The sequence below is a fragment of the Sardina pilchardus genome, chromosome 4, assembly GCF_963854185.1.
Source record: "Sardina pilchardus chromosome 4, fSarPil1.1, whole genome shotgun sequence".
In the NCBI taxonomy this organism is placed as follows: Eukaryota; Metazoa; Chordata; class Actinopteri; order Clupeiformes; family Clupeidae; genus Sardina; species Sardina pilchardus.
The window spans coordinates 31,479,092-31,493,917 of NC_084997.1; the positions used below are offsets into that span (position 1 = coordinate 31,479,092).

General features: G+C 44.7%; 1 protein-coding gene across 4 annotated transcripts in view; it reads left to right on the forward strand.

Annotated features, from left to right (window-relative positions):
• prkag3b (protein kinase, AMP-activated, gamma 3b non-catalytic subunit) overlaps positions 1-13,835 on the forward strand; it is an 18,871-nt gene extending 5,036 nt beyond the window's left edge. The window contains exons 3-13 of one of the 4 annotated variants that reach the window (XR_009938875.1): positions 494-606; positions 1,515-1,596; positions 4,874-4,932; positions 6,265-6,310; positions 6,421-6,472; positions 7,104-7,230; positions 7,729-7,894; positions 8,111-8,148; positions 9,971-10,117; positions 11,022-11,290; positions 13,104-13,835. Coding sequence is in view for 3 of the 4 variants with exons in the window: in XM_062534985.1 (XP_062390969.1) it covers positions 494-606; positions 1,515-1,596; positions 4,874-4,932; positions 6,265-6,310; positions 6,421-6,472; positions 7,104-7,230; positions 7,729-7,894; positions 8,111-8,148; positions 9,971-10,117; positions 11,022-11,115; positions 13,104-13,135 (956 nt within the window). In the remaining variant the exon portion in view is untranslated. Of the gene's footprint in view, positions 1-462; positions 607-1,514; positions 1,597-4,873; positions 4,933-6,264; positions 6,311-6,420; positions 6,473-7,103; positions 7,231-7,728; positions 7,895-8,110; positions 8,149-9,970; positions 10,118-11,021; positions 11,291-13,103 lie in introns of all 4 variants that reach the window. The other 3 variants (XM_062534987.1, XM_062534986.1, XM_062534985.1) reach the window with 3 other exon arrangements.
• Positions 13,836-14,826: the final 991 nt, after the last annotated feature.

A 14,826-nucleotide genomic window follows, 5' to 3' on the forward strand; every position in this document is an offset into this window, starting at 1 on the left:
TTGTTTCTTTTAACATAAAACTGTGTCCTGCGGCTTATACACAATGTGGCTAATACACAGGAAAATTACTGTTTTTGATAGATAGTCTGTGAATGTATACAGTATGTTTGCATGTTTCAGTGTTTGTGTACTTGCGTGTGTGTATGCGTCTGCGTGTGCGTGTGCATGTGTATGTGTATGTGAACAGTATGTGTATGTGTAAAACAGAGTGCATGTTAGCACGTTAGCTTTTCTATATGCTATGTGCACGCTTGTTAGTGTGCACACATGTTAGTATGTTAGTGTGCACACATGTTAGTGTGCACACATGTTAGTATGTTAGTGTGCACACATGTTAGTGTGCAGACATGTTAGTATGTTAGTGTGCACACATGTTAGTATGTTGGTGTGCACGCTTGTGTGTGTGTGTGTGTGTGTGTGTTGCGCTTGAGCGCTCGTGACTGCAGACTGACCGACCTGCAGCAGGGTGCGTCTCCCCCTCCCCCTCCCTCAGAGCCTCCCCTCGAGCCCGGCGCCGACGTCTACATGCGCTTCATGCTGAGGCACTGTTGCTATGACGCCATCCCCACCAGCTCCAAGCTGGTCATCTTCGACACAACGCTTCAGGTGGGTTAAAGAGCAGCCCATTGAGGCCAGGTAGCTTCAGCAGCCCATAGAGGCCAGGTATCTTAAGGTGGGTTAAAGACCAGAGGGCCAGGTAGCGTCAGGTGAGTTAAAGAGCAGCCCATCGAGGCCAGGTAGCGTCAGATGGGTTACAGACCAGAGGCCAGGTAGCTTCAGATGGGTGAACTAGCAGCCCATAGAGGCCAGGTAGGTAGCTTCAGGTGGGTTAAATACTAGATCATAGAGGCCAGATAGCTTCAGGTGGGTTAAATACTAAATCATAGCGGCCAGGTAGCTTCAGGTGGGTTAAAGACCAGATCATAGAGGCCAGGACATTCATTGTGTGTTGATATCTTTATGTGGTGAAGATCTGGAACTATGGTGTCACGTGAAGTCTGCTGGTCAGTTTCGGAAAATACACATCACACAGACATGATAACAGGACCAACGGGCAGACTTCTGATGATGCTTCTGCTTTTTGGTTATCAAGTCAGTAAAACAACAGTAAAATACATTTTTTTCCCCCCTGCTATTCAGAGTAACCTTTGAGAAAATGGTCATCCTACAGTGTTACTCACTCGTTGTCAACCGAACCTAATACAATCCTTTTTCTGTTATCCCATATCATCTGACAGCACAGCTACAGTAATTACTCTGTTAAAGTTAACAAGTGACAGTTACAAGTTGTGGCGTGACGTTACAAGTTGTGAAAACCAGCAGGCTGCACTAGTAAATGTTTTTTTGGACCCATGACGTCGGACTTCACAACCGGATTGTCTTGCTCTTGCTGTCATCTCAAAAATAAATATCAATAGTTTCTCAATCAGTAAGAAAGATCATTTCAAGTTATTTCTGTCTGATTGATCGATATTCTCTCTCTCTCTCTCTCTCTCTCTCTCTCTCTCTCTCAGGTGAAGAAGGCCTTCTTTGCTCTGGTCGCTAATGGCGTGAGAGCTGCTCCGCTGTGGGACAGCAAGTTGCAGAGCTTTGTAGGTGAGCGAACATTCCAGAACCTCTCACAAGCCAGGATGAGGGAAACCAGACCTCTATCCCTCTCTCTCTCTCTCTCTCTCTCTCTCTCCCTCTGTCCCTCTCTCTCTCTCTCCCTCCCTCTCTTTCTCTCTCTCTCCCTCTCCCTCCCTCTCTCCCTCTCTCTCTCCCTCTCTTCCTCTCTTTCTCTCTCTATCCCTCTCCCCCTCTCTCTGCCCCCCCCTTCTCTCTCTCTCTCTCTCTCTCTCTCTGTCTCGCTCTCTTATTCACTCACTCCCTGGCTCACATGCAGAGTCACTGGTGGACAAGACAAGCAAAAGTGAAGCGCTAGGATTCATAATTGGGGCGCTGCCATCTTGTAGAGAGGCTGATGGCTTTACTCTAGTGCACTCTGAATAGCTGAGTGAGCAGTTTGGTGAACTCTTGCTCTCCTGGCGGGATGGACGTTTTCGGAACCTTCTAGAGAAAATGGGACGGGAGCCGCAGCTCATCCTTAGACAGGAAGCCGAGATGAGTTGTCACCCTTAACCTTTAAAGTCCTTGGAGCGGCGCAGCTATGAGGCCCACTCGGGTTTCAGTCACGGAATAATGTCAGGGGAAGCATTTCTGCGCAGCTCAAGTTCACTGCTCACTCACCCCAGCCAACCTCAGGTCCTCAGCAGAGAGAGCATTTTCTCACACAAGAGCTTTTGAAGATGAATCTGTGTAGGGACACAGCAAGTTGGATTGCCAGGCCGTCTAGAACCATGCAAGGTTCTGCACAGAGGGGCCCTCAAACTGGTTAGGGAGAGTTGTTGTCTACATCGGGCACATCACTTGTACTGTAGATTCAGCTTGATACAGAACTAAATAGGCTAGTTGTGTGGCACACACAATGGGAAACTGAATGGCACAGGCTAAGGTGAGGCTGTTCCTCGCTAGATTCATCCTCATCCAAGTGTCTGCCAGTGAACAGCATCAGTGACGTGTTTATGTTGATGTAGAACTAGTAATCCAATAGTGTAGAAGCGTGTACGCACATCTGAATATTCAAAAAGTAGGTGCTGGACTCAAAAAGCAACAGTAAAAAGGACAAAAAAGTCTGCGCACTAAAGCTCCATTATTCTTTTTTCTTTTTATTCACCACGTGACGTTTCGGGACACACTGCCCTTCCTCAGACGTGTCCCGAAACGTCACATGTATGTAGAACTAGTAGTAAGGAGTTTGGGGGTGATATGAGGGAGCTAACTACACATGTAAGGTCCCAGCAGCAGCACTGGAGGCACAGATGAGATGACACTTGTCAGGATGCTATTTGCTGAATGATTTTCTTCTGCTAGTACATGTACATGACCTGGATAGTGTCCAATGTCTTTATCTGTCCTTTGCATGACCATAATCTAAATGAGTTTCTAGATTATACCCAGGGCGGCTCTCACTCCTTTGCCATGAAAAAAGAAAAAGGGGATCCGACTTTGGTGCATCTCACAACGGAAAAAAAAAAAAAAAATCCTCTTTTGGTCCGTCTATTAATCTCGTACCAAGCCAGCCTTGGAGATTGGCTACCAAAGCTAGCTGCTAATAAAAGTGGTGGATCGCTGCATACTGTCGCTTCAAACTCCAGTCCAAGGTTCACCACATCTACCCCCACCGCTCACTTGCCCTGCGTTGGAAGCCGTGTCGAGTTTCATCTCTCATCTCTCTCCCACCATCAGAATGCTACAGCACCATGTTTAGCAGGTGTTAGTAAACATAGCCGCTAACTATCCTGTTTGGGCCTTGTCTGGAGGTAGAAGTATCCCTCGGCAGCACAGACAAAAAAAGTGTGAACCTAAACACACGTACACCGGGAGGATATGTGTGCCATTGGATAGCAGGAAACAAGACGACAGAATGGGCTTGCCATATTCATGAGCGATGTGTGGCCAAAATGTATGCACTGTGTCTCAAGAGGGTGTGGATGTGGGCCCAGTTTGGAAAATGACCCAACATTCCTAATAGCCTGCATGCTTACATGTCACTATAACTGGGTTGCATATGTCAGGAAAGCAGTAAAGTTTCACATTACTTGTGCTTATATAGCTGTGTACTGTAGCCCTTCTTCATTTATAGGTGTACCGCTGTTAGCTCCATTAGTTTGGCTATCATCATGTTATTAAGCTCAATCTTTAAAGATTGAACATTAGTCTGGGTCATTACATTACACAGAACATTCGCCAGCGTACCTGTGACTAGCCTGGAGACCCCACTCTCAGCGTACCTGTGACTAGTCTGGAGACCACACACTCAGCGTACCTGTGACTAGCCTGGAGACCACACTCTCAGCGTACCTGTGACTAGCCTGGAGACCACACTCTCAGACTGCCTCTCAGTGTCCCTGTACCTGTGACTAGCCTGGAGATCACACTCTCAGCGTACCTATACCTGGAGACCACACACTCAGCGTACCTATACCTGGAGACCACACACTCAGACTGCCTCTCAGTGTCCCTGTACCTGTGTGTGTTGAGAGAGGATGTTTGCTGGGACATGTTCTCCTGCACGCACTGGTCTGGTCTAGCGGTGAGCGCTACATATATACAGTAGCTCCACACCTGGACTCCTGCGCTGCTGGACATGGCAGGACCCCTGCGTTAATCCCTCAGCACCCTTCCCTGCGTTAAATATATCCCTCTCTCTTTCTCTCTCTCTCTCTCTTGTTTTTTTCTCTTTCTTTTTTCTCTCGCTCTCCTGGTTTGTAGCCTAAGGGACAGCCGTCCTTCACTATATCTTGTTTCTCTTTATCTCTTGTTTTCTCTCTCTCTCTGGAGGAGAAGGAGGAGGAGGAGAAGGAGGAGGAGGAGGAGGAGGGGGGGGGAGTGCGGAGGTGGGGGAGGGGTGAATCGTTAATCTAATGGACATGTTTAAAGCTTTAGTGGTCAGAGTTGACTACATTGGCAAGTGTTTACAGGTGTCTTTGGTCCATGTAATAGTTCAATAAAGGGGTTTTAAAAGTTAAGGTTTTAAAATATCTCTTTCTCTCTCCTCTTAGTCTATCCATCTAATCTCACTTTCTCTCTCCCCCTCCACTCTTTCTGCTTGTCAGATTCAATACTCTAGATGGGTGGCCTACTAATGTGTGTGTGTGTGTGTGTGTGTGTGTGTGTGTAATTGTGAGTGTGCTTTGCCGGTATGCTGACCATCACAGACTTCATAAACATTGTCAGATTCAGTACTCTAGATGGGTGGCCTCCTAATGTGTTTGTGTGTTTGTGTGTGTGTGTGTGTGTGTGTGTGTGTGTGTGTGTGTGTGTTTTGCAGGTATGCTGACCATCACAGACTTCATAAACATTCTCCACCGCTACTACAAGTCTCCCATGGTGAGTGGCACTACGGAGGGCTCCCGGCCTGACAGGACTCATTGCATCTGAGGAGGCCTTAAAAGCACTAATCAATACAACAATCAATCAACAAATAATCAATATCAATAGTTTATAACGCCCCTCATTAGAGCACAATCCATGAGTCCAGTGAATTAAGCTATAGTTGATAGAAAGTGTTGTGTGTCCCTCTTGATGGAACATAGATTCATATGGGCCTGAGCTGTTGCATTGCAGTACTATGTGCATGACTGTGTTAGTAATGTGTTTCAGGACTGCATGTGTGATTTTCTACCCATACTGTGTGTGTGTAGCAGTAGCAGGGTAGTCCCTGTGTGTGTGTGTGTGTGTGTGTGTGTGTGTGTGTGTGTGTGTGTGTGTGTGTGTGTGTGGCAGTCGCGGGGTAGTCCTTATGTGTGTGTGTGTGTGTGGTTATGTGTGTGTGTGTATGTGAAGTAGTCGCGGGGTAGTCCTTATGTGTGTGTGTGTGTGTGAAGTAGTCGCGGGGTAGTCCTTATATGTGTGTGTGTGTGTGTGTGTGGTTGTGTGTGTGTATGTGAAGTAGTCGCGGGGTAGTCCCAGTGTGTGTGTGGTGAAAGGTCAACACACCCTCCAGATGGCAGTCTGGCATCTGAGGCATTGCAGGCAGCGGAAGTTAACCGTTCAGGATATTGTCCTCGAGAGGCCGAGTTTAAAATGGCTCAGTGGCCTGAGGCTGTGGACACTCTAGACCAGACAACACTCTCTCAAGGCTGTGGACACTCTAGACCAGATAACTCTCTCAAGGCTGTGGACACTCTAGACCAGATAACACTCTCAAGGCTGTGGACACTCTAGACCAGATAACACTCTCAAGGCTGTGGACACTCTAGACCAGATAACACTCTCAAGGCTGTGGACACTCTAGACCAGATAACACTCTCTCAAGGCTGTGGACACTCTAGACCAGATAACACTCTCAAGGCTGTGGACACTCTAGACCAGATAACACTCTCTCAATACTCTCTCAAGGCTGTGGCTGGCACCAGAGCCCAGGCATGCAGTTGTGCCGGCACCATATCATGGAGAATGGCCTTGTTAAACTGACTGGGTTTTGTGTAAAACTATTTTTCTACTTTCACATTTTATATTGTTAACTTTAGTTTTAACTTAAGAGAAAGGTTTGACCTAATTAGTCTATGGGCTAGTAAATTATCTTATCTTCATGCTCAAAGCTAAATTGGGGGCTATCACTTGGAGAGTCAGGAGAAGAGGCTGCTCAACTCAGAGCTTATGGATTTGAGTAAGCCAAGTACTGTGTTTTGTGTGTGTGTGTGTGTGTGTGTCTAACAGGTACAGATCTATGAACTGGAGGAACACAAGATCGAGACATGGAGAGGTAGTGAGTCTATCTTTTACCTGAAAGTACAGTATATACAGTACACTGCACATGTAGTGCAGAGAAGAGAAACCGCTCCTCCATGTCTGTTTCTGTCTTCTTTTCCTAAGAGGTGTTTCTGCACTGCTCCAATTCCATCATCAGCATCGCACCTGACGCCAGGTAAGTCTGCCTGTAACGTACACCACCACCAGTGTGTGTGTGTGTGCTGTGCTTTATTTCTACTGCACAAGAGGCATGATCATAGACATAGTTGGACATAGTTCAGAATGACTGTACGCTTTTGGATAGTCCTTCAACCAATCAGCCAATGATCCGGTTGCGCCTTTTGGATAAGCTACTTGTAGTTTGTGATTGGACCCAGCAGATGTGGGCAGGATGCTGGAGAGATAGATCCGCAGGTTTCCAGCCTGAGCTGCAGGGCGAAATCCAAATCACCAGCAGATCAGGCAGTGTTTACCCAGCCTAGGGTCCAGATAGAAGGGAACGTAGCGCACAGAAGAAGGGGGAGCGTTGTTTAGACAGGGCCCTATGATAGACCTCTGAAGTTTGCCTCAGTCTATACCGATATTGCACTTTTTCCACTCTCTTTTCAATTGTATATTGCATCTTGCTGTGCCTATCGAGGTGTCCATTTGTAGGGAACGAAAGTAGAGAACGAATGTTTCAGTTGAATTTCGAACACCACTACAAAATGGCTGATTCACTATACAGTATACTATTCGAACACAGTTGTTTAGGCAGACAGCATGTGCTGTTGTTGACTTGGTGTGGTCTGTTTTGCCTCCCTCAGCCTGTTCGAAGCCATCTACTCTCTGCTGAAGAATAAGATCCACCGGCTGCCCGTCATCGACCCCGAGTCAGGAAACGTCCTGCACATCCTCACACACAAACGCATCCTCAAGTTCCTGCACATTTTCGTGAGCGCACATTTTCACCCTTTCTACAAATCTAGTTTCTAGTCCTAACATTTCCGCAGTGGCATGTACTTGGTTTTAGCATTTTTATTGCTCAGCTTGTTTTAATGCTTCAAATGTAAGGCACTAATATATCATACATTAGATAGCTGTTGACAGGTTTTCAATGTGTATCGTATCTGCCCGTGTCCAATAAAACATGGATACATCAATAGATAAAGAATGAATGTATCATTACCATTAACTTTATACTGTAATAGTATAGACTTCTGGAGTCATTTCCTAACACATGTGTCATGTTAGAACTCCAGAAAAAGAAGAGAAGTCGCACACAAAAGCTGAATTATAAGAACTTGTATTGATAACATAATCCGAAATATATATTGTGAGCCAAAGACAGAAAAAATGGAAAAAATGGGAGACTAACGTTTCGGGTCTAGCCCATCATCAGCGTTTCCAATTGAGATGTGTGAACTCCAAAGAAGTGGTGCTCTCTTGCAGGGTTCCATGATCCCAAAGCCGAGGTTCCTGCAGAAGCGCATCGAGGAGGTGGGGATAGGAACGTTCAAAGAGATCGCCACGGTCCAGGAGTCGGCCACCGTGCATGACGCTCTGTCCATCTTCGTCGAGCGGCGAGTATCTGCTCTGCCTGTCGTCAATGAGCAAGGTGTGTGCGTGCGTGCGTGCGTGCTTGGTCTTACACAGTGTACCTACTAGAGAGAGGAGTGTGTGTTAATTACACTTGAACGTTGTAAACACGTTTGTAAATGTTACATTGGATAAATAGTGATGAGGGTTAAATTAAGAGCACTGTACAAAATCCCCCGACAAGATCCCAACATCTTAACACATTTGCACATACTGTATTGCATATTCTTTGTAGGGAAGGTGGTTGCCCTGTACTCCAGATTTGATGTGATTGTAAGTACAAATATTTATTTAACACTCTTATTTAACTAAACTGAACTGCAATAGACTAGACTCTGACTAAACAGCAGATTTCTTGATCTGTGCTGATAGCTGAAAGTTGTAGTTGGACAATTGAGTCTCACTAACATTGCTTTGTGCACTCATCTACTGTATCTCATCCTCTTCAGCAAAACCTGTCGCCCCTCCTCCCAAAAATGGTAACAACAGAACAAAACAAACATAAAGGGCCCTGCCACACAGCAAGCACATTTAGGAAACTAAACCGTCTAAATCCAGACTTCTTAGGATAAGGCATCAAACATGGTCTTTAAATCAGAATGGAGAAACACTAAAAACATGTTATCACCTTAAAGGAACACACCACCATTTTCAGAAGTTCAGTTATTCACTGTCTCCAGAGTTGGATAAGTGAGCAAAAACATCTTTGCCTCTGTGCACGCATCGTCACGCCCCCCGCTAGCTTAGCTTAGCATAGTGAATGGAATGTCTCTTTGCCAGATAGCATGTTGTCAGTAAAAGTGAGCCAAAATAAAAGATCTTTGATGAATCACTGTTACTTGGGCGCAGAGATATATCATGCAACAAATGAGTACCTTGTCTCACTTGCCACCAAAGGTTCCAAACAGAGCTCTGTTCTAGAATCTTTGCTTGCCACAGCACAGACAACCTCTGCACCCAAGTAGCAGAGCTTCGCCTGTGCTTCTCTCTGATACGGTCCCAAGTCAAGACCTGCCTAGGAAATCGCCTCGTCTTAATTGCATTTCCATTTGTACTCGTAAATACCATGGAGGTATTATAAGAACTGGAGAAAGTGAACAAGTCCCGCCCCCGTTCATTTCAATGGGAATGCTAGGCTAGTGAAAATTGCCAAAATTGAACGATTTTTTCAGGCTTCAACATGGCGTTTCAAGGGGCTTGTTTCCGGTGCCGTTTTACTTAGCCAAGGAGAGCTCGTGCCCTATAGCTCGTGCATGAGCTGAGAGTGGAACAGCCACCAATCAGCATGAGGAGAATGGCACCGGACATGATGTATTTCTGGAAAATGGCGACGAGGAAGTGCCTTGCTAATCGGCGAAGCTAATCAGTCAAATCCTGACCCCCTGGTAAATACGGAGGCCACAAAAAGTAATTGGGGAGTTTCTTTGGTTGACCCACTTTTACTCACGACATGCTATACGGCGACGGCGACGAGATATTGGATTCACTATGCTAGGCTAAGCTAGCCGGGGTGCTGCCGAACTAAGACAATGCATGCACAGAGACAAAAAAAGCTTTTGCCCACTTGTCTAACTTTAGGGGCCAAGTGGCGTGTTCCTTTAAAGGAAGAGTGGGCCACATGTTGACTAATTTTAAAATCTCTTATGCAAGAGTCTCTGGTTTGGTTTTTAAAGCCGTAACCCGAGGCACATAGAAAGGTCACCCTGGATCGCTTCGCATGTAGAGGCTTGACACCAACACCGACTTAGACCTGTCAGCATTTCACATAGGTGGGGTGTGTGTGTGTGTGGGGGGGGGGGGTCATGGTAGCCCATCCAGGCATCCCTTGACAGCTCACATCTGTCCTGGGCCATTTCCAGGGAGCTGTCTAGCACTAGGGTATCGCCGTGTAACCTTCCTGAAAAGTTCAAGAACAGTTTTTACAGCTTGGCACCACACTTTGTTCTTTTTATCGACTTGCGGCTTGTGAGTCTTTCAAACCCGATTTGGCCAGTACAGGCCGACCTGAGCACGTGTGTACGTAGAGTTCACTGTAAACGTCCCCCGAGTCTCCTCATGAGGTAAGTGAGGGTGTGTTTTCTTTTTCTGTTCGCAGAATCTAGCGGCTCAGAAGACCTACAACAACCTGAACATGACGATGCGAGACGCCATCGCTAGTCGCTCATGCTGCATGGAGGGCGTGCTCAAATGCTACCCCTACGAGACGCTGGAGACCATCATTGACCGCATCGCCAAGGCCGAGGTGAGAACATGGAGAATGGGTTCTTTTGCCGAGCTGAGACCATAGAGAATCGGTTCTTTTGCCAAGGCCGAGGTGAGAACATGGAGAATGGGTTCTTTTGCCAAGGCCGAGGTGAGAACATAGAGAATGGGTTCTTTTGCCAAGGCCGAGGTGAGAACATAGAGAATGGGTTCTTTTGCCAAGGCCGAGGTAAGAACATAGAGAATGGGTTCTTTTGCCAAGGCCGAGGTGAGAACATGGAGAATGGGTTCTTTTGGTCGAAGTAGGCTTCTCTGGTTCACAATCCAGATGTTGAGCCTTTCAGAGCAGAGCTGGTTCTCTGTCAGTGTCAAACAGACAGCCGCAAACAGAGCTTCAGGATTAATTTACAGGATAGCTTTATACATTATTCACTTTGCTTACTGACTGACTTTGCTTTTTGTCCATCATTTCAGCTATGACCCTATGCGGCCAATATGCTTTTGCTATGACGTATTGCTCACCCCAGCAATACGCCATAATTGTTGGTGACCTTTGTATTTGTAAAGGTCTAGTATTCCATGATCAGATCAATCAGAACAGTATGGTATTATTACCCTCGGTCTGTGTGTGTGTGTGTGTGTGTGTGTCTCCAATTTACTTCCAAAATGTACTATTTTGATACAATTTAGAGGGTCATGATGATCATTCAGATCAGGATCTAGATTGAGGATTTATTTACTGGCAAATATAGGGGCAGCCTGTCCTGTTTAAGTACTCATCTTTCGCTCTCTACTGTAACTCTCTCTCTCTTCCGTTTTCGTTTCCTCTGTCTTCTGTCCCTCTCACCCTGTCCGTCTCTTCCCCATCTCTCCCCTTTCTCTCCCTCCTTCCACCCTCCCTCCCTCCCTCCCTCCTACTCCTGCTCCTCCTCTCCCTGCCCCAGGTGCACCGGCTGGTGCTGGTGGATCGGGAGGACATAGTGAGGGGCATCGTCTCCCTGTCGGACCTGCTGCAGGCGCTGGTGCTGACCCCGGCAGGTATTGATGCTCTGTTCTGTTAGCCCCTCCTCCCCGGGGGCTCCCTCACCCTCCCCACCTCCACCTCCACCTCCTGCACCACCACCACCACCGCCTCCTTCTCCTCCTCCTCCTCCTCCTCCTCCTACTATTCCTCCTCCTCCTCCTCGTCTCCACTGACCCTCCCCACACCCAGGTAGGCCCCTAAAAAAGCGAAGCCGTGCCATGCCATGCCATGCCATGCTTCGACCCCAGTCACCTTTGACCTGTTGACCCCTGCCATCAGAGAGACTGCTTGGCCCTCTCTGCTGCTGCTGTGTTCTCCCTCCACGTCTGCTGCCCCCTAGTGGCCAACCCTCCGGCTGGCATCTCGTGCTTTCAGGCTTTCTTCCCTCCCCCACTCCTAGCCACCCCACCCTCACACCCCCCCGCCCCCACACCCACACATGGCTGATGGATGTCTTCAGCAGCCATGGTCGTCTTGGAAGCCATCTTGCTTGAGAATGCAGGTTCAGTTCCTCAAGCGTGGTCCATGCCAAGCTGTGTGGTAGAGGTTACATTAATGAGTTGCCTAGGCAACAGTTGCCTGTGAGACGGATCAGGTCCCGATCCAGCACAGGTGTGTCCCTGACCTACTTTGGTGCCTAAAGTGATAATAATAATGATACTATTAATTATAATAATAATAATAATAAAAATAATAAAAAGTAAAATAACCTTTTCTGAAACCTGAAGCTTTACATATATAAAACACTATGAGGACAATAACAATCTGCAAACAATTTATTTCAAAAAGGTATTTTTTAAATTTGCTGACATTACATATAAAATGCAAAGTGCGATTATTTTGACACAAAAAGACAAATTCATTGAATCTTTTCTGTGATTTTTATACACATATTTGCTTATAACATAGCCTGCATACAAGTCTCATAATGTATGTCAACAAAGATGGTCATGCTTTTTGTGGAGCTGAAAAGCATTGTTTTTATTTTACAAGAAAGATAAATGTAACCCCTTCAATGCATCTTTATCTTTATCAATGTTGTAAGCTTTTGCCGTCGAGGTCACAGCCACATACTAACAGCTCTGGGACCAGATGCATGCTGTGTGCACCTGTGTAAGTGCTCCAATAGGCTCTGTATTGTATTGTGCACTAGTATAGTGACAAACCTCTGTTCATGTCTGGAAGTCGGCATGGCCGTGTCCTATTTGCTGTCATTGCTGTCAACAAACACCTGTAGAGGACTGCTTCATCTGTACCCAAATGTCAGAAGTACAATGTATACTTGTAATAACTATAAATCCAAATGAAATCTGTTCATTTGTTTTACGTTACATTATATTTTACATTACATTTAACAGACGCAATATGTCTGTTTATGCACTTGGGTCGCATTCTGCATATGGAATTTTCCTATAACTAGATGTGACTTCGGCTTCAAATGGATGGGCCTATAATAGCGATTTGAGCTTCCACCTTTTTCATAAAAATGCCAGCTCTTATGCACACTGGCTGCACATATTATGGAGGACAGGATTTCCGATGACTGAGCACGCACAGGTTTTGGTACAACTGAAGCACTCCTCCCTTCAGTTGTTTGCTGACAGCGATGAAAGCAAACAGGAAACGGGGCTGCCCACTTCTAGACGAAAATGGAATGTTGCCACTATGTTCGAGCACTGCCACTGAGCCTATAGCTAGATCCTCCATGTTGTCCAGCCCAGTTCTGACTAGATGGCCACCTTTGGACCACTGTACTGTGCGTCAGTTGTGTGCTGCTTTGCCTGAGGTAGAACACAGAACAGCAAATGTCCTCTGTTCTTGTTCTTCACGCTTGTCTAGTACCATGTAAAAAAATGATGAGATCAGCAACATGTGATCAAATGCATAGCATAGCTGTGTGATCAAATGAAATTGTAGATTAAAATAATAATAATAATAATAATAATAATAATAATAAACACGGCGTAACCTATGGCCCGTTTGTTTTCCTTTCCCCCCTCAGAGATTACAGAGAGAGCCAGTATTGAGGCCTAAAAGGACGTCCTGGCTGCTGGATGAAGATGGTGTACACGTCTCCGATTGCTCGGCTGGCTTCTCAAAAAGCCTATTCTAATGCTTGATGATAGGAACAGCTGGAAATATGTGCATACTTTGTTTCCAGAGACATTGTATTTGTGTCATAGTGTCAGTTTTTTATGATTCTATTTATTTTGTATGAGAATCCAAATGAAAGGCTTCAAGAAGGATTAGTGATTATCCTGTTGGAAGACTTCAAGACAAATGATGTTGATGATGATGTTGTTTTGGTATTTGTATTCACGCTTTAAATGTGTTTTGCCGTTGCAAGCATCCCTGTGTGCAGAGATGCAGATATGCCTGTTAGCCTAGTTTGACCATGTAGATGTAATCAAACAAAATGTTCAAAAAGCTTTTCACCACAGTGACCTTACTGTTAGATTATGGTGATAACCATGAAATACTATATTTTTGCACATGGACAAAGCCCATGCTAGCCAAGGCTACTCTTAGTGGCAAGCAGACAGACAGGCCAGTGATGTCAAAATGTTTTTAACAAGTAACAGGCCTTATCTTGCGGTGGGGTAGTAGGCCAGTCAATCTAGCGTTTGACCCATAACTAATTGCAATAGTAATCATTCAAAGTTTTTTGTGATCCCTAGGTATATCTAATTAACATATAAAAAATCTACCCATTTATATTTAGTGGAACATACTTTTTTTCAAGGTCAAAGGTAGCAATTTCCAATTCATTTTGCCATTGGGATTTACTACTGGTGAAATGGGTAAAATGTTAAACTATAGATATCAAATTGAAACTTTCACAGTTGTTTACTCACATTAAGGCAAATCTATTTTGTATTGCAAGTTTTCTGAAATGTGATGTTTAGATATGCAAATGAGACCAGTTTTACCTAAATATGCAATAATTTGCATATATTTCTAGAAAACTAAATCTGAACAATAGGTACAGTCAGCTTCAAAATAATTGCTGCATTTTGCATCTATATTGGATACCAAAAGCCTATGCAACGGGAATATTAGAAGTAACTTCATATCACCTCAGAAATGAGGAAATCAAGTCATGTCAAAATCAATGCGTTTCAATGGAAGTACATTATAGAACAAATGATTGTCAATGATATGGTATGATGGAAGTATCTCAGTGCATGCCAACTCACTTGATATGTTGTCTAAAGGTCAATATCTTCCTTAAGTGACTTGGCATGCATTGAGATACTTCCATCATACTATATCATTGACAATCATTTGTTCTATAATACTTCCATTGAAACGCATTGATTTTGACTTGACTTGATTTCCTCATTTTTGAGGTGATATGAAGTAATATCTAATATTCCCTTTGCATAGGCTTTTGGTATCCAATATAGAAGCAAAATACAGCAATTATTTTGAAGCTGACTGTACCTATTGTTCAGATTTAGTTTTCTAGAAATATATGCAAATTATTGCATATTTAGGTAAAAACTGGTTTCATTTGCATATCTAAACATCACATTTCAGAAAACTTGCAATACAAAAAATAGTTGCCTTAATGTGAGTAAACAACTGTGAAAGTTTCAATTTGATATCTATAGTTTAAAATTATACCCATTTCACTTGTAGTAAATCCCAATGGCAAAATGCATTGGAAATTGCTACCTTTGACCTTGAATAAAAGTATGTTCCACTAAATATAAATGGGTAGA